Consider the following 21,455-nt stretch of genomic DNA (forward strand, 5'->3'; position numbering starts at 1 on the left):
CCTTGATCACTGACAGTACAGCAGGACACATGTTGAAGATTCACTGAATAATGGAAACCATGGAGGACATGTACTACTGCTTGAGAAAGAACTTAACAACATTTTGTGATTGGCTCAGTGAGTGATTATGAATGCTCCCTATGCTGCTGATCAATGGTGCTGGTCTTTTAACAGTGCTAATGTGGCAACTGTAGAGGTGTTTACTAAATGAATCAGTGACTCAAACACCAAGCACACATCACATACACACAGCTTTTCTAGTATCTCTCTCTTTTTCTGTCTCATTCATATGCTGAAAATGTCTCATGACTCATACAGAAACTACTCATCACCGCTTATCAAACTATCCATCCACAGTTTGCAGGACTCACTGCTCTCTCTTGTTCTTTTTCAGTCTGCCTGTCAATGTTTCAGTAAAACTCAAAACCACCTCCTTTTCTCATTTTCTACCTCTTTTTATTGTTTATATCCAGTATCAACTTTCCTTTTATTAGCATTTCTCTTGTTCAGCATTGTCCTCCACCTGTCCCTCTCTGCTTGTATCTCTCACTTTACTTTGAATATGTTCAATGGGAGTATTAATTACTACCACGACTGTGTGTCTATGTTTGTGTGTTGTAGGTATGACTAAGGTGGAGGAGAAGCTGAAGGCGGGCCGTGCAAAGAGATCAGAGGGGACTGGGTTCAGTGAGGAGCCCCAGAGAAGACCGATTTCAAGTCAGTCCTCCAAGAAAGATCCAGCTACAAGCAGCTCTGGTGAACACTTAGATCATTTTTTTTATTTTTGTTTGCCTCTAGGTCTTGGGGTCAATTTAAAATGTTAACCAGTGTAAATATGATACTTGACTTGACTTGACTAAACTTGAGTCGTTTAGCTAAAAACCCAATTTTTAACTCAACAAAAGCTCAACTTCGCAAATCCGTCAATTATGAATATTGTTTACTTCCTTTTCTTAAGCCTAAGTAAGATACATATTAAACATCACAAAGTAGTGATTTAATGCTTCAACTGATGATTACTTTTATCATTAATAACCAATCAATCAATCAATTGTTTAATATATGGTCAGAAATGTCCCCCACAATTTCCTGGAGACCAATGTAATCTTGGTTTTTTTTAAAGATTATTTTTTGGGCTTTTCCACCTTTATTTGATAGGACAGCTAGGTGAGAAAGGGGAGAGAGAGGGGGAAGACATGCAGGAAATCGTCATAGGTCGGATTCTAACCCTGGACCTCTGCGTCAAGGCATAAACCTCTCAGTACATGTGCGCCTGCTCTACCCACTGAGCTAACCCGGCCACAGTAATCTTATATTTTAATAAAAGCAGATATGGCGCACAGCACATTCAATATAAAAGTAGTTTTTTATTGAATACATTTGGCCAAAGAATATTTAACAAAATAGCCATAAGCCTAAGGGACCGTTCGGTATTTATGGAATGGATCACCGGAGGAAAATAGGGGAGGGTCATGTCTTTTTATTCTTTGTTGAGGGGAGGGTCACCCAACGTTTTTTAGTCTGGGGGTGGGGGGGTCACACAACTTTTGTATTCATGAAACAGCAACATTTCAAAGTGGCTTGTTTGATGCATATTTTTCCATGTAGCTCTCAGTCTCGGGCCACAATCGCTAGCAGATGGGTCTGACCCAACAAAAATCGCACCGCGGACCGCTAGCTGAAAGCACAAAAACCAAAAGAGTTTCACTCCAGACCCTGTCGGGTGAGGAAACATAAACGTATAATTTGTGCTGATCCTTCCAGCCTTAGCCTTTCATGAAAAGATAAGGAGAACATATGAGTTAGTGACCGAAGGAGGCTCCGCTGTCTGCGCGTTGACGCACAGCACAGGTGCACACCCGCCAAGCAAAATACGTTTGTTATTTTGAGACTCTGCAGTGAGTCTGCACACTCCTCCTGAGTGAAGCTGTCACGGCCCAGCAGGCAGCCCGTTATCCTGCGCCGCGCGGACACCCTGTCTCCGCGGGCCGCACAACTTCAAGGAATAATCCACAAACCGGGTGTCTCGCATCCAGGTCTCGCTTCAATTCCCAGCATGTATCAGGCCCCTATGTACCCATTATCCGCGTTGGGTGGACAGCACCCCGCGTTTGCATACACCGGTTTCACACAACTAACACAGACCTACCCAGAGCACCTAAAGGCAGCTGCCAATGTGGAATCCGCGCCGGTATCATGATGCCACGACTAGTATATGATGAAATAATATGATTTTATAGGCCGAAAATATCCAGACTTTAAAACACAAGAGAATTAGTACATACATATTGTTTATCCTGACCAGATTTAATTTTCCAAACACAAGCACACATTTGTCATTCAAGAACCGTTTTCCGTTATCAGTTTTTAATGAGCTCTGAAGAACCGCTGAGGTGTTGTAAACTCACTGAACACACTGTCAAATAAAACTGCAGTTCATTTTTGACTTATAGTGAGTACATCTACTGAAATGTGAAAGTGGAGTGTGATGTGTAAGATGAGAAAGCAGAGGTTAAGTCATGTATGTCATGATTGTAAAAAAAACAGTGGCTATCTGTACACCTTTGCCAAGCGCGAACCAGTACTGAAGGCATCAATAAATTGTTGGGGAGGGTCATGCCTCTTTCCCAATCATTTTGGAGGATCATAGAAAAATGTATTGCTGGCGAAGGGAGGGTCAGGTCTATTTTGACTAAAGATCCCAAAACTCCTCCAGTAGCCCCTTAAATAAAAAACGAACCGTCCCTAATACAGGTGACAACAAAGCAATGACAAAAACGTGCAAAGATAAAAGACTTCAGCACCGGACAGCGTTCATGCAGCCACAATTAATAACAACACAATGCATCCAAAATGCTACAATAACACGAAGTACATTTATTTCATATGCATAATCAGACAACCGTATATTGGTTTGGGATTGGTCAGGGATTATTTTACATCACTACACATTATCACTTGCTTACACGCACATAGAGTTAAACTGTAAGGCAAGGAAACATGAATACTAAGTACACAAATGAAAATACACATAAGGACACCGTACCAGAAATATTTGATCGGCGATCTGACAGAGTAATACTGTTTCCATGTTTCTAAGGTGCTGACACCCAATGGCAGCGAGCAATCCACGAGCGAGGTGAAGTAGTGTGTCCCACCTGCTCCATCGTCACCAGGAAAACAATCCACGGCCTCAAGAAACACATGGAGATTTGCCAGAAGGTCAGTAGGCGCTCAGACTGGGAGCAGGGTGGGTGACGTGTCAGATTGTCATACCTTTTGTGAACCACAATTGTTATTAAACATTTTTTTCTTCCTGAGTATGGAATAAAGCTCTCTCAACCCAGGGCTGTTATTTCTATATTGAATTATAACTTTAACTGCAAAGTTATTAGATACCTCTCCCTGTGGACTCCATTGTGCAGAGTCTAGGGAGCCTTTACAGTGATGCTATTGATTGGAAGGCTGTAGAAATTACACCAGGCAGTATCTCAGTACAGTAATCTCAACCAGTTTTCTCATGTAATATCCTTTACTCATCTGCTTTGATATGAAAGCTAATATCAGTTGAAATGGATAAAGGGAAAGGACACTGTGCACTCCTGCGGTTTGTTTGCATTGCCCACAATTGTGGTCAATAGCAGTTATATATGAGCTGTATAAACGAGGTAGGGGTAAAGCACAGAAGCAGTTCATCCAAGTACATTATATTGAGCTTTCCTGAGGGCAAATCAGCTGGGATGTTGCAGTCTCAGAGAGACGTGTTTCTACAGCCATTTTAATGGCTCCTTGGCCCAGTGGCCCGTGTGACTCTATTAAAGTAACAGTTTGCCGTAAAGTAATGACAGAATCACCACATTACCACTGGGTCACTCACCATCCAAACACATCTGTCTCCAAATCAATACTGAGGCGAGGAGAGTAATCTACGAAAAGAACACCTTGTGTTAAATTGGCTTTTCTGGTTCCTAAAGTTTCTAGATGTGCCCTTTGTCCTCTGTTTTGACAAAGAAAAGCACACTAATAACAATCTCTATTAAGTTACAGATGAAATGTTGCTATATTGATAGATCCAATAAAGAGCATAGCCAGCAATAGTGGGTTACTTGTTAGTTTCCTTTCATAGAAATGTTATTTGATCCTCTGTTTGGCCTTTAACCCCTGCAGCTCCAGGATGCCCTGAAGTGCCAGCAGTGCCACAAACAGTTCAGGTCCAAGGCCGGCCTCAACTACCACACCATGGCTGAACACAGCACCAAGGTACTGTACATCCACAGAGGCACATACATGCACAAATGTAATCTTGTAATTCCTGAAGCTTGTTTTAGACCAGTCCAGTTATTAAAATGTTCTCCCAGCTACGGTCTGAACCTCATAATGTCTAAAGTGCGTCCTGTAGACTGCCCCAATGTCTATCACAGGGGTCTTCAACGTTTTTTAGACCAAGCACCCCTTAACTGAAAGAGAGACAGAGCAGGGACCCCCTACTACATGTATGGTATAAAACTGAGCTGCATATTAAACTGGGTGGATGGATATTTATTAGGGCTGTCAAAATAACGCGTTCATTTCGATTAATTAATCTGAGAAAAAATAACGCGTTAAAAAAAATAACGCAGATTAATCCATTCCATATTGACGTTTGACCCGGAGCAGTTCTAGCCACCATTGGACTGTAAAATGAAGGAGGGAAACATGAATGTGCTGCCTGGATCATTAACTGGAACATTTACTTACTAAAAATCTTCTTCCTGCCAACCCTGGCTACTGAAATCTGGTGCCACTGATATGTCTGCTCTTCTCTCTGGTGCTCTGAAACAGACGATACAGGCAACACAAACACCGCTGCATGTGACGCTAGTTAACACTATACTCGACAGCAGCTAACGTTAGCCTACCGCTAGCTAGTTAACACTATACCAAAGAATTTCTAATAAGGGAAGAAGTTCCACTCTCTCGTTACTTCCGGCTTCTGAAACTGGTTGCAGTTCCACCAGAGTTCCAAATAGGGGGCGCTCACAGGCCAGTGCAGAATGAATGGGACTCTATGGAGCTATACCCCTCAAAATCCACTTTTCTCAGGATATAATTTTTTGTCTAGTAATTTGAATGTTGCATTTGAAAGGGGAGGCTAAGAAAATACACACTGCTGGGTGTTAGATTTTTTTAAAGTGGCTTTTTTGTTCTAAAAAGCCTTTTAAAATGTCAATGACGTCATACACATATACGGCCAGAGATTCTGCTTTACGGCAAGCTTTGAGTCGCTTCCTTTTTTCTCTCGAGGCATCGACAACACAGCTGACAGGTTAGGCTCTCCCTGTCAATACACATGCTAGAAAGAGGTTTGCTAATGTTTTAAAGACCACGCCGAAATATTCACTCTGGCATTCTGGTTCTGCTTCAGATGCCGTCAAGCGGGATCTCCGATCGTAATCTGTCCTTCACTGACCAATCAGCATTCATTAGCAGAATGTTAGCGTGTTATGGGCAACAACGACTCAACCTGTAACAAATCGAAAGGGCATAAGTACTCGTTCATTCAACTTTCAACCTATAATCCATGTTGAACTTGCAAAAACTACAATCAAATCTGAGATTTCTCATCGACAATCAGGCAAAAGAGACAAATTTAGCCGTCTAGCTCCATAGGGTCCCATTCATTTTGCACTGGATCGTGATCACCCCCAGTGGAACTCTGGTGGAACTGCAACCAAAGTAGGTACAATGGGGCTTAATAGGGAGTGGAACGGCTTTCCGTAGACGGGCTTTGACTATACTCGACAGCAGCTAACGTTAGCCTACCGCTAGCTAGTAGCTGGATTAAACACGGTTACAATGCTGACAGCTAACGCTGAACGGTGTAAAGTTTGACTGTGTGTAGAGGACTGTAACAATCTGCAGCTGCCGAGCTGCCGTCGGAAAAACAACACAGACGGTGCGTTCAATGAAACTGGTAAACTACAGCTTCGTGGTGCATTTGAAGTTATTGTAATTGTCCTTGGTGGTTGTTTTTGTCGTTCAACAGCAATTTACTAGTGAAATAAGTTATTGTTATTGTTATACATTATTATTAAATCATTTAATTTTGACCATATGGCCTTAGCAATAAACAAGCCGTTCTTTAATGTCACCAACTGTTGTTTAGTACCCTTTGTTTTCTTTTCTTTTTTTACTTTCTTAAAAAGTATCGGTTCAGGCACCGTTAATTATGTATGCGATTAATTTCGATTAATTAATCACAGAGTCTGTAATTAATTAGATTAATTTTTTTAATCGATTGACAGCCCTAATATTTATACACTGTGTATACATCATGTTTTAATGTTAAACATACATGTGGATGGCACACAGTTTCATATTAATGTATGTTCTCAGACATTTTAATTTTAGATACGTTAAAAAAATTAGCAAACATTAGCACACGCCATAATTTGGCGGCCCCCCTGGAGTAACTCTGAGGACGCCCTAAGGGTCGCGGACCCCCTGTTAAAGATCTCTGGTCTATCAAATAAAGTCAACAATATACATGTTCCATATCATACCCACATGTATTGTCAATTTTCAAATGAAGATAGTTTTAACACACAGACACGTTGAACTTTTATAGAAAACAAATGGCTATCTTTACCATTAATAAAATGTGTCCTATGGTAGCTCAATGAACTTAAGGCCTACATTTAAAGTAAAAGAAAGCAAGACAGAATCTTCTGAATAAAATAAATAAAAAGTACCTCTTTTAGACCAAGTGCAAACAGAGATTTGAGCAGCCCATTTTCTCTTTATTGTTTTACATTTTTGTCTAATTTCCTAGGGGGAGAAATTGGCCTGTGACTACCTTGCCAGTAGTGGGAATCTTGGCTTGAATGGAGTTAGTGTCATTCTCATGTGTAGGTGCTTATTCTTGAGCCTGGAATGATACTTGCTTTTGATATTGTTCATAGTGGAGAAAGCTGACTCACAGCTGTAAGTCGATCCAAACATGGTCAAGGTGTGTAGTGCTACTTCGGTAAGACCAGGGAAAACACAACACAGAAACAGAAAGTAGCACAGTCAGTTCCTCTCTATGCTGTTATTCCTCTCACATCTCTCTTAGCTGTTGTTCTCTCTAGTGAACTGTCTATGCACGGTAAACAATCGATTTATTGGCTCAATTTAGTGAAGCTATTGCTATATTAACTGGATTAGCTGTGCTCGCAGTCTATAGCTGCGGCTGTTGGAAAAAACAACGCCCCGGGAAGATAAGTATTTATTCTCATTAATTTCTTAACAAATTGGTCACAGGTCCTGATCGAACCGCCACTCGATCCAGAACGCAGTCACTTGGTGATGCCCGCTTTAGACTTTCTTTTTTTACTGCTCTTTGCCCCCTAATCCATCACTCAGTAGTCCAAATGAGGATACTTTGGGGAATCAGATAGCTAATGTTTCACCACTGTCACACTGACCCACTGAACAGGGTAGCTAGTTATCAGACATCACACCAAAGCACTACACCCATTCAGGAAGCAGTTATACTTACACTTGTGACTCTATGTATGGAAATCCACCATACGCTACTGCTAGTGTCAGCTTTCACAGTGTTTGGTGAGGGGTGTCCTGCATGTACATCGGTATGCCTCCACAGTCGAAAAAAAACATTATATTTATATTATATATTGTCAGCTGCTATGCCCCTGTCTAAAAATCTGATCTCCGGGTTTGTAAACGATCACACATCTGAACTGATGATGGTGATTGGTATTCTTGTCCTTGAAGTGCTCACATTTCCTTCTGCAGCTGTCTTAACTCTGACAGCAGAGAGCTTCATTAAGATATTATCATGGCACTCCTGCATTAGAGAAATGGTACTGCTATGATGTCTGCTGAATAATTCAACAACCTGTTTCAAAAAGTATCATGAAAGATTAATGAATGTACGTGCACCAAACCTTGTAGCATGTGTGTTTGTGTTTTTGTGTGAGCACAATTGTATGTGTGTATATACAGTGAGGAAAATAAGTATTTGAACACCCTGCTATTTTGCAAGTTCTCCCACTTAGAAATCATGGAGGGGTCTGAAATTGTCATCGTAGGTGCATGTCCACTGTGAGAGACATAATCTAAAAAAAAAAAATCCAGAAATCACAATGTATGATTTTTTAACTATTTATTTGTATGATACAGCTGCAAATAAGTATTTGAACACCTGAGAAAATCAATGTTAATATTTGGTACAGTAGCCTTTGTTTGCAATTACAGAGGTCAAACGTTTCCTGTAGTTTTTCACCAGGTTTGCACACACTGCAGGAGGGATTTTGGCCCACTCCTCCACACAGATCTTCTCTAGATCAGTCAGGTTTCTGGGCTGTCGCTGAGAAACACGGAGTTTGAGCTCCCTCCAAAGATTCTCTATTGGGTTTAGGTCTGGAGACTGGCTAGGCCACGCCAGAACCTTGATATGCTTCTTACAGAGCCACTCCTTGGTTATCCTGGCTGTGTGCTTCGGGTCATTGTCATGTTGGAAGACCCAGCCTCGACCCATCTTCAATGCTCTAACTGAGGGAAGGAGGTTGTTCCCCAAAATCTCGCAATACATGGCCCCGGTCATCCTCTCCTTAATACAGTGCAGTCGCCCTGTCCCATGTGCAGAAAAACACCCCCAAAGCATGATGCTACCACCCCCATGCTTCATAGTAGGGATGGTGTTCTTGGGATGGTACTCATCATTCTTCTTCCTCCAAACACGGTTAGTGGAATTATGACCAAAAAGTTCTATTTTGGTCTCATCTGACCACATGACTTTCTCCCATGACTCCTCTGGATCATCCAAATGGTCATTGGCAAACTTAAGACGGGCCTTGACATGTGCTGGTTTAAGCAGGGGAACCTTCCGTGCCATGCATGATTTCAAACCATGACGTCTTAGTGTATTACCAACAGTAACCTTGGAAACGGTGGTCCCAGCTCTTTTCAGGTCATTGACCAGCTCCTCGCGTGTAGTTCTGGGCTGATTTCGCACCTTTCTTAAGATCATTGAGACCCCACGAGGTGAGATCTTGCATGGAGCCCCAGTCCGAGGGAGATTGACAGTCATGTTTAGCTTCTTCCATTTTCTAATGATTGCTCCAACAGTGGACCTTTTTACACCAAGCTGCTTGGCAATTTCCCCGTAGCCCTTTCCAGCCTTGTGGAGGTGTACAATTTTGTCTCTAGTGTCTTTGGACAGCTCTTTGGTCTTGGCCATGTTACTAGTTGGATTCTTACTGATTGTATGGGGTGGACAGGTGTCTTTATGCAGCTAACGTCCTCAAACAGGTGCATCTAATTTAGGATAATAAATGGAGTGGAGGTGGACATTTTAAAGGCAGACTAACAGGTCTTTGAGGATCAGAATTCTAGCTGATAGACAGGTGTTCAAATACTTATTTGCAGCTGTATCATACAAATAAATAGTTAAAAAATCATATATTGTGATTTCTGGATTTTTTTTTAGATTGTCTCTCACAGTGGACATGCACCTACGATGACAATTTCAGACCCCTCCATGATTTCTAAGTGGGAGAACTTGCAAAATAGCAGGGTGTTCAAATACTTATTTCCCTCACTGTATATATATATATGCTGTCAGTTAAACGTGTTATTAATGGCGTTAACGCAAACCCATTTTAACGGCGTGATTTTTTTAGCGTGAGATTAACGTTCCTTTTGGCCTAGCAAACTTTGTAGTTTTTTTTCACATGCTGTTGCAACAACTAGTAATGTTAGAAAAACTACAACACCACACCGGATCTAGCTAGACCGGAAACAAAACAACAGGCACGCCGCACACACACTTGTTTGGTCTTGCAAGCCGGCCAAAGAGTAGTAGGTTAACGTTACGTTTTGAGTGGATGGCGAGCCCGAGACGCCGAAATGGATGCCAATAAGATTCTGAATGGAAAGTTTACGTTTAAAAAGTTGCCAAATGGTTACATTGACAAGACCAAGGTGATCTGTGTGTTTTGTTGTTGTGAACTGAGCTATCATCGCAGCACGTCCAGTCTGAAATACCACTTGATGGCCAAGCACACAGCTGATGCGAATTCTCCGCCCCCTCGTCAAAGCCAGGCGACAAAAGCACAAAGCAAGCCGATCCACTTTTCCATGTTGATAAGAGCATTAAAATGAGAAAAAATAATTGGATAAAAAGAAATCTAGGGACATTTAGAATAGATACAAATGTGCGATTAATTGCGAGTTAACTATGACATTAATGTGATTAATCGCGATTAAATATTTTAATCATTTGACAGCACTAATATATATATATATATATATATATATATATATATGCACACATGCATGTACAGTATGTGTGTATGTGAGGGGCTTTGGGTGTGTATGTTTGTCAGTTTAATAGTGATGATAGATGACTGTGCCATCTGTGTCAGCCAAGTTAAACTGTTTGATACCGCCATTTGTCTTCAGTCTGGACCTGTTGTGCTTTGACCTTATTGGCGGCATTCCAGTTCAGCAGAGCAAAAGAGAAGCACTATTTGGTGTAAAAGATGTTTAAAGGTTTCACTACTCTTCGTTAGCAAACTACTAAACTTTTCTGCAACATTTTTCAGATTAGATAATTAAAACCTTTGTGACAAGCTGTGCCGTCTGTGATTGTGCTCTAGATTAGAGCTGCTGATTAAAGAAGGCTTTTCATAATTTGCAGGTTTGACTTCTGTCATACTCTTTTTTTCTATTATCTATCTCAAAGAAAGCAGTGAATTCAGAAATAAAGACCAGAAGGAGATAGGACACAGTACACAGTACTGATAGGCCTGGTTATCTGAGGACATATTATATATACAGAGGTGTTGTTTCTGGAAATACACTATTTTGAAGTGTTCCAATCATTTGGTACAGTATCTTAATATACTGTAGATAGAGAAGGGTTTTATATACTGGGAAATGCAAACAAGTTAACTGATTCATTTTGCTCCTTTTTCTACCACTATTATTATTAGTTTTATCTCTGTTTGTTGTTGCTGCTTGTATTATCATTTCTGTTGAATCTCTTATGGATTTTTTTTTAATCATTTCTGTGTAAAGCAGTTTGTACTTAAAGGAACACGCCGACTTATTGGGACTTTAGCTTATTCACCATATCCCCCAGAGTTAGATAAGTCCATACGTACCCTTCTCATCTCTGTGCATGTCGTAACTCTGTCTGATGCACCCACTGCTAGCCTAGCTTAGCCCAGATCTGGAGGTAAACGGCTCCATCTAGCTTACTGCTCCCAATAACTGACAAAATAATGCCAACATGTTCCTATTTACATGATGAGATTTGTGTAGTCACACCATGTACAAATAACAAGGTCACATGAGACACAGCCATCTTCTAACTGTATTCATACTGGGAACTTATTCTCAGAAGGCGAAGCACTGCTACTTCTGCTACTTGGGCGTTGTGATATTACTCCAACTCTGAGCGAACTCCAGGCGAACTCTCTGCTCCTCACCACAGGGCTTCTCAGGTGCTGCAAGCAAATCACTCCGCCCAAGTAGCAGAAGTAGCACTGCTTCGCCTTCTGAGAATAAGTTCCCAGTATGTAGATGTTAGTTAGAAGATGGCTGTGTCTCATGTGACCTTGTTATTTATACATGCTGTGACTATACAAATCACAACATGTAAATAGGAAAATGTTGGCATTATTTTGTCAGTTATTGGGAGCAGTAGGCTAGTTGGAGCCGGTTACCTCCAGGATCTGTGCTATGCTAGGCTAGCAGTGGGTGCGTCAGACAGATTTACGACACGCACAGAGATGAGAAGGGTATGTATGGACTTATCTAACTCAGGGGGATACGGTGAATAAGCTAAAATCCCAATAAGTCGGCGTGTTCCTTTAAGTGATGCTATGAAGTTTGATTTGATTTGGCGTTTGCACAAACCCTGGGTCCAGTGTGTTGTCAGTGCAGTCATGTGGCACAGCCCCAGTGCAGTGTGGGAAAACACAGAGGGCTGACAGAAGGACAGGGGTCACCTACTGAGTTTGACCTTGATGTTGCTGCTGTGATACTGCCGCCTCTTCTCTCAATCCTCTTTTCTCCCCTGCTTGCTCTATTGCTCTCTCTCTCTCTTGGTCTCTGATGGAGGCATTAAGAATACATGCTGATGTAGTTTCATGGTTTATTCTCTTGCCAGTGTAAATCAATGGCTGAGCTGATGTCTGTTCTTATACCTGCAGGCTTGAGCTTTATTTGCCCAAAGTAGTGAAGTACTCTGGCGGTATCTCATCGCCTTCCTACCTTTCCGGGAAGCTTAGGTTGTGTCTCAGTCATCTCTGTTTTTTTCTCTGTGTGTTAACACATGAGAAAACACACTCAATTCGCTCTACTGGGACTCCTCAGTAAGTCCAGACTCTCTCCAGTCCCCTGCACTTTCCTGCTTTCTTCTCCCTGGCAGCCCTGCCATCTGTTGTTCTGGTCTTGGCTGGGGTTTGTCACCAGCCAACACTAGAGTGAAAACACGAGTTTGACAGTTGTCATAAACATGCCTTGAGTAACAGCCTCACCATGAAACCATTTAATGATCCTGGCACAGTGTGAACACGCGGGTTGGAAAACACATTTTCATCACCAATTTTTAAAAGTGGGGGGAGGAGGTGTTGTGGTGGGACATGCTTATGCGATTTTGTGTTTCTTCCCCCTCAGCCCTCGGGGAGCGAAGGCCAGACGGGCGACAAGCACGAGGAGAGAGAAAGGCTGCGCCGAGTGCTCAAACAGATGGGACGAATCAAGTGTCCTAGTGAGGTATGCACTCCGTCTTTCCTCTTGTGTTCCTTTGTCTTTCCCTATCTCTTATTTTTTGCTACTCTTGCTTTCTTGTGTTCTTCATTTCCATTTGTCCAACTTTTCAGTCTTTCATGTCACATTTTCCTCTCTCCTCATCTGCCAGTTTTGATTTTGTATCTCCCTTTTCCTCAAGCTCTTCGTTTTGTGTCTGCCTCCTCTGACCTCTCTCCCTCCTTCTTTTCTTTACGCCTTGTTCTTGACATGTTGCCCAAAACCACACCAACACTCTGCTTCCGATTATTCACACTAGAGTGCAAAAGGCAGAGAGAGGAAGATAAAGAGCTGCAAAAATAGACTCTCTACTGTGACTGAAAAATTAGCAGTTTCTTCCTGTTTTCTCTGTATTTTTAACTAACCGCAAAATATTGACCAATTGCTAAAATATTGTTCCGTTAAACCTACATGTTGTTCCACTTACCTAGTTTCCTGCTTAATGTGTGTTTTCATTTTGTCTCATTTCTGTCACTGGCCTCACATGATGACACAAACATTATGTGTGCAAACACACACACATACAGGGCTGTTCAGCCCACTTTTCAAGCCTGATGGGCTACCAGTACCACCAGAAACGTTGTGGAAGAGAGTTCTCTGACGATGAGAAGCCTGTGTTTCTGTGCCAGCACTGTGGAAAAGCCTACCACTCCAAAGCTGGCAGAGACTACCATGTGCGTACCGAACACTCCTCAACTATCACCACCACCATGACAGCCACCACCAACAACAACAACAACAACAACAAGGACATTATCACTGACACCAACAACAACACCGGCAAAGAGAGGGTAAGATGAGATTGGAAGTCATTATCATAGGATACAGTCCTTTTTCTGTTTCCCACTGTTTGAAAGCATTTTCTACTAGATTGTACTTTAAGTAGCCAAAGTTTACCCACATTTTCCACTCAAAGAAGTGCCCTTCTGCTCCCCCAGGTGGTCTCTGAGGAGTCTCCATCATTACGCATAAAGGAGCAAAGCCAGCCTGAGAAGAAGGATTGGCAGGAGAAAGCACCATCCGGCCAGCCTAAGGAGAAGGAAATAGAAATGAGGGACAAGGACAGGGAAAAGGAAAAGGAGAGGGAGCGAGTCAAAGAAAAAGCAGCACAAACTGTGAGCCAGGGGGATGACTTTGAACGGACCCCCAGTGGCAGAGTGAGGCGCCGGTCAGCTCAGGTGGCAGTGTTCCACCTGCAGGAGATAGCAGAGGATGAGCTGGCTAAAGACTGGGGCACCAAGCGCCGCATCAAGGATGACCTGGTGCCTGATAGCAAGAGGGTGAGGACAGAGAGTGGATACATCAAGCACACAATCCACATTCCCAGCAGACATGTACACACGAACATAGTTGACATAAACACATGCATACTCAACTCACACATATGCACAGGCACGGACACAGGACAGCAATGTGTACTGCAAGAAGACATCTCCACAACTATCAACACACATACACACACAGAAGCATAAACAGGGTAACACACTGACACGCATCAATGCCGACATTTCTAATGTAAAGGCACAAATGGTTAGACAGCAGATAAATATGTCCACCAGTCTCTCTTTTTAAACACAAACTTTAAAATTGTAACACTACCAGAAATACTGATATAAATGTCCTTTTGTGTGTAGTTAAACTACACCCGTCCTGGCCTGCCTAACTTCAGCCAAGAGCTATTAGAGACCTGGAAGAACCAAGTCAAGGAGAAGGGCTTCATCTGCTGCACCAATGAAGTAAGATCATTGACTGGTTTAATGTGTCATCATATAAAGAGGAAATTACTTTCCATATTTGAAATAAACAAAACATTGATTCAGAGATGTGTCTTAATATTGAGCACTAGGTTTATAATAATTAGGCTGTTGATTTCACAGGAATATGGATTGAGTGCGTTTGTTCACTCCGTGTTTATTTTTGTTTTGTCTTAGAACTGTGAAGCTGTCTATTCCAGTGTATCAGGACTAAAAGCCCACCTTGCCAACTGCAGCCAGGTACAAACACTCACCTGGAGCAAAGCCACCAACCTGATTACATTTGTCAAAATAAGAATACACACACACACACACACACACACACACACACACACACACATGGAATTGCCACAGAATTATAACAGATTTATACTTGAGTTCTTGGCCAGGTCAGAATTGTTAATGCTCTTATTATAATTTTGGGTTTTTGCTAAGTGCTTTGCCTCTGCAACCTGTTTACATCACTGAAAGAGAAGACAGCTTAATGCAATACAGCACAACCATAAATATGAACATTTCAAAGAAAGTTTCAAAGAGTCATAAGGGTTGATACAGACTTTGCTAACCTGATTTGAAAAAAACAATATGTTGAAAAATGTGTTGTTATTATTACACCAACACATTAAGGCAATGCAAACTAAAAGGTATGAGAAAAATGCTATCCACACAAATGTATATATTCATTTCTAACTTCTGGTGTTGACTGATACTACAGACTGTAATCTGGTGTGTTGCAGGGTGGTGGAGAACTGGGAAAGTACACTTGTCTCATCTGTCAGAAGGAGTTTAGCTCAGAGAGCGGTGTGAAGTACCACATCAGCAAGACACACTCACAGGTGGGTCATTCTCAGTGTAAACCTCACAAACCTCTATATTATTAAGTATTACTTCAAGTACGCTCTCACAGGCAGAATTGTCATTTTTGTTAACACAGTAAAAGCCTGCTGAGTCACAGAAGTTTGTGCAAGCTCTCATAATAACAAGGTTTTATACCTATGTTGGGCAAACAAGTGCTTGACTTGTGGGGAAACGTTTATTCGTAGCTTGTCGCTAGATGATACTGATCTTTTTCCCTCAAATACAGTGTAACACAATAATTTTGTGTGATTAATAAATACATTTTGTTTCCACAAAATATGTTTTTCCCACAATATAAAAGCATGCTCCCACAAGGTTAAAATCTTAAATGAATACTATCTTATAGGACTTCTGGGGCTCCATATTACTGTATTAAGCTAGGTGGTTTGCCCCACTAATTATTAGGGTTGGGTACCGAACTCTGTACTTTTTAGGGTACTGACTGGATTACATCGGTACAACCGATTACCGTTTCGCTTTAAATCAATTGGTGCCAAATTGCGTTACCTGAGAGCTTCTCTGTCCTGTCCACATGTTTGACAGAGAGCGAGGCTCAGCTCCGATACTCAAGCGTGCAGAGCTGCGGTGCAGACAGAGTGAAACTATGTCGCCTCTGCATCTTGTTCAATACACAGTGAGTGACGGCACTGCCCATAAAGTGGTCGCAAGTGTGGTTACATATTTCAAAACGCCACGCAGACAGCGTTCGCTGCAATATAATATAATGTAGAGCAGAAAGCTGTCGCGGTGCGGTTACGCTTCCTCTTAGACAGGCAGGCACTGTGTTCTCTATGCCCTGGTGATGGATTGACAGGCTGGAGGTTGTAGGACAAGGCAAGGCAACTTTATTTCTATAGCACACTTCAGCAACAAGGCAAATCAAAACTCTTTACATAACACATTAAAGCTATAGTGCGCACCTTTACTATATTAATGAACATCCGTTACATTCAAGCCATTGCCACAAGAGTTGATACAAAGCTAATTAAGTAAATAAATAACTCTCTCTGTATTGCTCCGTATGGCAATGTTTACAAAATAGTGTAGTCCGGCGACTTTTGCGCACAGAAGCTTGAGTGATGCGTTTTACATCACTAACAGCAGCATTCAGCTTTGGAGACGAAGAGGACATAACAATTACAAGATAATTATCTCTTCTGAAGAGTCTGTCATGTTTTTTTAATCCTCAGTGTCCTCCTTGACTTGACGCGTAAACGCTCTTAGCAACTGCGTGGAGGAGGGGTGGGGGTGGCTTGTGTCATGTGGCTGCGCCAACAGTGTTGTTGTCATTACTTAGAATTACTCATGGGGGCAACAGAAACTACGCACTATAGCTTTAAAGAACAATTAAAAACAGTCATGAAATAAGTAATTATTTGATTAAATAGGTTGTAGGGACGGGTTTGGGAAAGAAGAGGGATTTAGGGAGGGGTTTTATTTTGTGTGGTGTGTAAAATGTTCTAAATGAATAATGTTATACTTGGAACATTTTGGTCATTAGTACACAGGAATTGTACTAAGGAATTTTATGGAAAGTACCCCATGCCAATCTCTAGGTATGGTGAAGGGTATGTGGTGATGTGGGGCTATTTTAATTCCAAAGGCCAAGGGAACTTTATCAGGATGCATAGTATCCTGGATCCATGAAATAATTGGCCTTTAAAAATAAAAATCTGCCTGGCTCTATGGGAATTTAACATAGGGGTGTACTTACTTATGCTCCCTGTATTTTAAGGAAGAACATGTATTTAGTTATGATACATTATTCATTCACAAAGAAAATTGGTGTCCTTTAAAGGTTGGATTTTTCCTCATTTTTTTAATTAAGGCATTAAGTTCAATTTCCTCTTTTTAGTCAAATTTAGCATGGGTGTAGTCATTTATGCTGTGCACTGTAAATAGGTTTGGAATTATTTTTACAACTGAAATACATTTTTTGTTATTACAGAGGGAAAGTAACGAAAAAAGGTACCGTTGGGTACCGGCACCGAATTTCAGGACGGTACCAGTAAAAATGTGAACGGGACCCAACCCTACTAATTACAGTAGAAAAGTTATCCAGCTGTATACATGCTCCTGACAGTGTGTTTTATCGCCTTAGAACTGGTTTCGTGCAGCAGCCAGTGAAGTGGTCTCCAATACCAAGAGTAAAGTGCCAGAGAACAATGGGATCAAAGCTGAGGTGAGGAACGGTGCCACCACTGGTAAGAAGAGGGGCCGCAAGCCCAAAGAGCGCCCCCCTGTGGTTGCGCCTCACCAAACACAAACTGAAGCACCAACCACTACTCAAAACTCAACCCCTGCCGTGACCCCTTCATAGTCCCCCACCCTGATCCCCAACCCAGCGGACAGTGCTAATTCAGGCCAAAACAGACAACCCATCCCCTCCACCGCCAGACGAAGCAAACCCAAGAGGCTGTCATTGTCAGAGTAGCTCTGCTTTTGTCGACCCAGGAGCCAGAGAGGATGCTTACTGTAAATGTTGTGCCAGGAAGCTAAATGCTCTTTCTAACTCCACAAGGACTTGGCACTGAGAAGAAAGCTAAATCAACCCGTAAGAAGTAAAACATTTAGTACAGACTTTTTGAAATCCCAGAGTTAATGTGTCTACTGTTATAAAAAATACTCATGTAACAGTAGTGTTTTATTTCTCCATTCCACTTTTGTCTCCTTTTTAATGCACACATTTCAGTTTCTGTACTCACAGCAGAGGTGTCAATAGTAATCAAAGATAAAATCCTGACTTCAACATAGATAGCATTTTCTAAACAGAGGTAGTATTCCAAACAAATGCAGAGTAATTCTCTCTACAATATTCATGTTGTGTTTTATTCATGAGGTTTTAAAAAGGATATTCTATTAGCATAGTGAAGTCATTTACTGATAGCTAGTGTTTTCACTTTTTTTTTTCCACAGATATACTGTACTGTGTACATAAATAATATCTATATCTATATATCTATATACTCAAAGCAATGATGCCAGCTGTTATTTTAAAGCCTGACACGTCCAACTGGATCATGAGCAGTCAGACATTTTTGCAGTGTGTGCTGTAGTGCAATTTTGTTTTGAACTTGATTTCTTTTTCTGGTATAATTTACTTGTTTTTTACTTTTCATGTTTTAAGTAAGAAATTCTCATATAAGCTAAAATGTTGGTCAGTTGTTAATCATATTCCACTCTGTTTTTCCTACAGCCATATGGCTCACTTCAGTGATATTTATTTTTATTTGATCTGCATCACATGACAGTGAAAGGTATCTGCTTTGACGACCATGAACAAGTGTCAAAAGATTGTTTCCACAGTTATTTTACACTGAAGTTAATAAGCAGAATACCCAAAAAGTGATTGTTTGAAATTTCCATCTGTAGGGTATAAGTTAATACTTAATATGGCATTGTTTAATTGATTTTAAACAAAAAACTTGAAGCATTCTGTCTAAAATAGGACTGGCAAAGCTAAATGTTGGACAGAGGGATGAATTGTGTGTGAAGCTTGTTGCACCATTGCAGCACAATCAAATGATGTGACACCATTTTTAAGGAGGCCATATTTTGGCTACTGCTTTAGCTTGAATCAAAGAGCTGAGGAGAGAATACAAATATCTTTTATAGAGAGGGTAAGGGAAATAATCTTTTATTAAATAAAAAAATTGCAAACGAAGATTCAATTATAATGATGTATATGAATTAATTCCTGGATGCTCAAAGTTATTGCCTTGCACTTTAACCCTTAACCCCTCTCGCTTGTCTCTTGTATTTTTGCACTCCAGGAGTATTCAACCTAACCTAGTGGCTGTCAGGCACAGAAGTAGGAATATTTTACTCTGATGAAAAATTTTAACTAGAGAAAAACTAAATTTGTCTTTACATGGGTAATGAGCAGCCTGGTTAACACTTTCTAGATAGTATCTGTAATCAAACATGACCGTATAATTATGACTCACCACACAAAGCCATAACAGGTCTTGTTGAATTTTAAGGCTGCTCTATCCCACTTAAAGTTAGTTTAAAAATAATAATAATAATCCATTATTATTAAATTACTTTTCAAGTCTGAAATGTGTGCAATTTAGAGAATATTTTGACTTTAACATGTTTAAAGTAGATACTTGAATTCACAGTTATATTAAAGATTTGAGCAAATGAAAACTCCATAAATATTTGATTTATATTTGGAGTCTATGTCCATAAAAATAATGACTTCCTTGCTTAAAAAGAAAACAGATCATAAATCTATTTTATATTCTCTTGTGTGTATTACCCATATAGCAATCTGATAGCTTTGAATAAAGTTGTGATGTGGGGATATTCTGGTGAGGTAATAAGAGTGCTTTACTTGCCACTCTACCTTAAGGACCTGAACTCAGTTAAGTCCACTAATCCATCCTGCCACTTTCTCCTTACTGGCAAGTCCTCTGAATTTTTTTGCACCAACAAATCGTTGTCATCATTCAAATCAAGGACTGATGTCAGCAGAACATGTTCAAGAAATATGTGTCCCAGGTGGTGTCATCCCTACGCTGTGACCTTTAATATTGTGAAGCAAAGATTTGAGCTGAATTGCTCCATTATTAATCAACTGATGGAGGTTATTCAGGTGGGAATGATTATGCATGTGTCTATCCCTATTAGTGGGATGGACCTTTATCTTCTATCCAGGTTCAACCGATGGAGAGGATAAGTTAGACAAGCACTGATTGGTCCTTGGACCTTTTCAATATGAGTTGTCCAGACCTTTATGTGTGTATGTATGTATGTATGTGTGTGTGTGTGTGTGTGTGTGTGTGTGTGTGTGTGTGTGTGTGTGTGTGTGTGTGTGTGTGTGTGTGTGTGTGTGTGTGTGTGTGTGTGTGTGTACAAAACAGTTAGCACCTTTGTAATGACTGGATGTCAAAAATGGTAACACTTTTCTTTGAGTGTTGCTGTGGCACAGAATCGGTTCATCAGCTGCTTGTTACACGTTTCATTAATAACGTCACATTGACTGTGTTTACCTGACAAGCTTTGGTGTTGCAATATGATGGTTAGGCACTGCTTTTGACAGTGGGTATTTTATATTTTATCACACCCTTTACTATCTGTCTTCCTATGATGTGGAAAACACATATCTATCCCGCAGTGTGAGCTAACTGCAACATCTTTAGAGTACAGCAATACACCATAATTAGCTGGTTTTGTTGGCTTGCTGATATTTTGATATTGATGTGTCTTCTCAAAATTGTATGGCTTTTTTCACTCCCCTACTTTTATTAGTTTGCTTTGAAAATGCTTTTTACATATTATGAAATCTAAAAAAATAAATTAAAAAAAAAAGGTTGAAAAAATTTGTAGACCACAAAGAACATTGTAAGCCTGTGTGTCGGCATACACTGTTATTTTATCCATTTTGATGATGCACATAAATTGAGCTTTTTCAGTACACGATGGCAAACACATTGAGAGAGTCCTTTATTATTATCTATTCAATAAGGGACAACAAGGCATATGTATGTGTGTTTGTTTCAGTATTTAGTGCACTTACTATACCATGAAATAGGCTTGAAATAGGCGTGTTGTTGGAGCTTTCTAGTTACCCTGACTGTGTGTGGTGTGACTTTTGTACCTGGGGAAACGGCAGGCTCAAGCGTCTTCCCTTTGTCAGCAATGTTATTTCCAAAACCAAGGTTAATCCTTAGAAATCCAGCCTGAGAATTTTACCCTTTTATTTGGACAACAGTGGTTCGTTTTGAATGCTACCTACTTCAAAAGCAGGAAATGGCATCCACCTCTGTCGTCTGGGCCATTGTGATGAAACTGTGGAGAGTTTTAAGAGATGATGTTGTAGCTCATAACTGGTTATGATATATAGGTAACAGGTGAAATGAGACTAATAATGTATTAAAGATTTCCATATCTGAAATTAAGCTGTATAGAACCTAGGAGACAACATATCCTTAGAGAACTGTTACAATTTTTCTCCCAAACTTGTTGTATTACCTGTGCATTAGTATCCCTCAACTAATTAATAAAAGTTTGTTGACTAAAATTGTGTCAACTGTG

At 40.7% G+C, this 21,455-nt stretch overlaps 1 protein-coding gene across 8 annotated transcripts in view; it reads left to right on the forward strand.

Annotated features, from left to right (window-relative positions):
• znf512b (zinc finger protein 512B) overlaps positions 1-21,441 on the forward strand; it is a 34,358-nt gene extending 12,917 nt beyond the window's left edge. For all 8 annotated transcript variants that reach the window (XM_036008431.1, XM_031316737.2, XM_031316736.2 and 5 more), the window contains 10 exons: positions 622-756; positions 3,101-3,222; positions 4,168-4,260; positions 12,670-12,768; positions 13,329-13,592; positions 13,740-14,081; positions 14,436-14,537; positions 14,733-14,795; positions 15,293-15,391; positions 17,515-21,441. In XM_036008431.1, coding sequence (XP_035864324.1) covers positions 622-756; positions 3,101-3,222; positions 4,168-4,260; positions 12,670-12,768; positions 13,329-13,592; positions 13,740-14,081; positions 14,436-14,537; positions 14,733-14,795; positions 15,293-15,391; positions 17,515-17,733 — 1,538 coding nt within the window. In that variant the 3' untranslated portion in view covers positions 17,734-21,441. The remainder of the gene's footprint in view (positions 1-621; positions 757-3,100; positions 3,223-4,167; positions 4,261-12,669; positions 12,769-13,328; positions 13,593-13,739; positions 14,082-14,435; positions 14,538-14,732; positions 14,796-15,292; positions 15,392-17,514) is intronic.
• The last annotated feature ends 14 nt before the right edge of the window (positions 21,442-21,455 follow it).

This window comes from Sander lucioperca, chromosome 12 (assembly GCF_008315115.2).
Source record: "Sander lucioperca isolate FBNREF2018 chromosome 12, SLUC_FBN_1.2, whole genome shotgun sequence".
Taxonomy (NCBI): Eukaryota; Metazoa; Chordata; class Actinopteri; order Perciformes; family Percidae; genus Sander; species Sander lucioperca.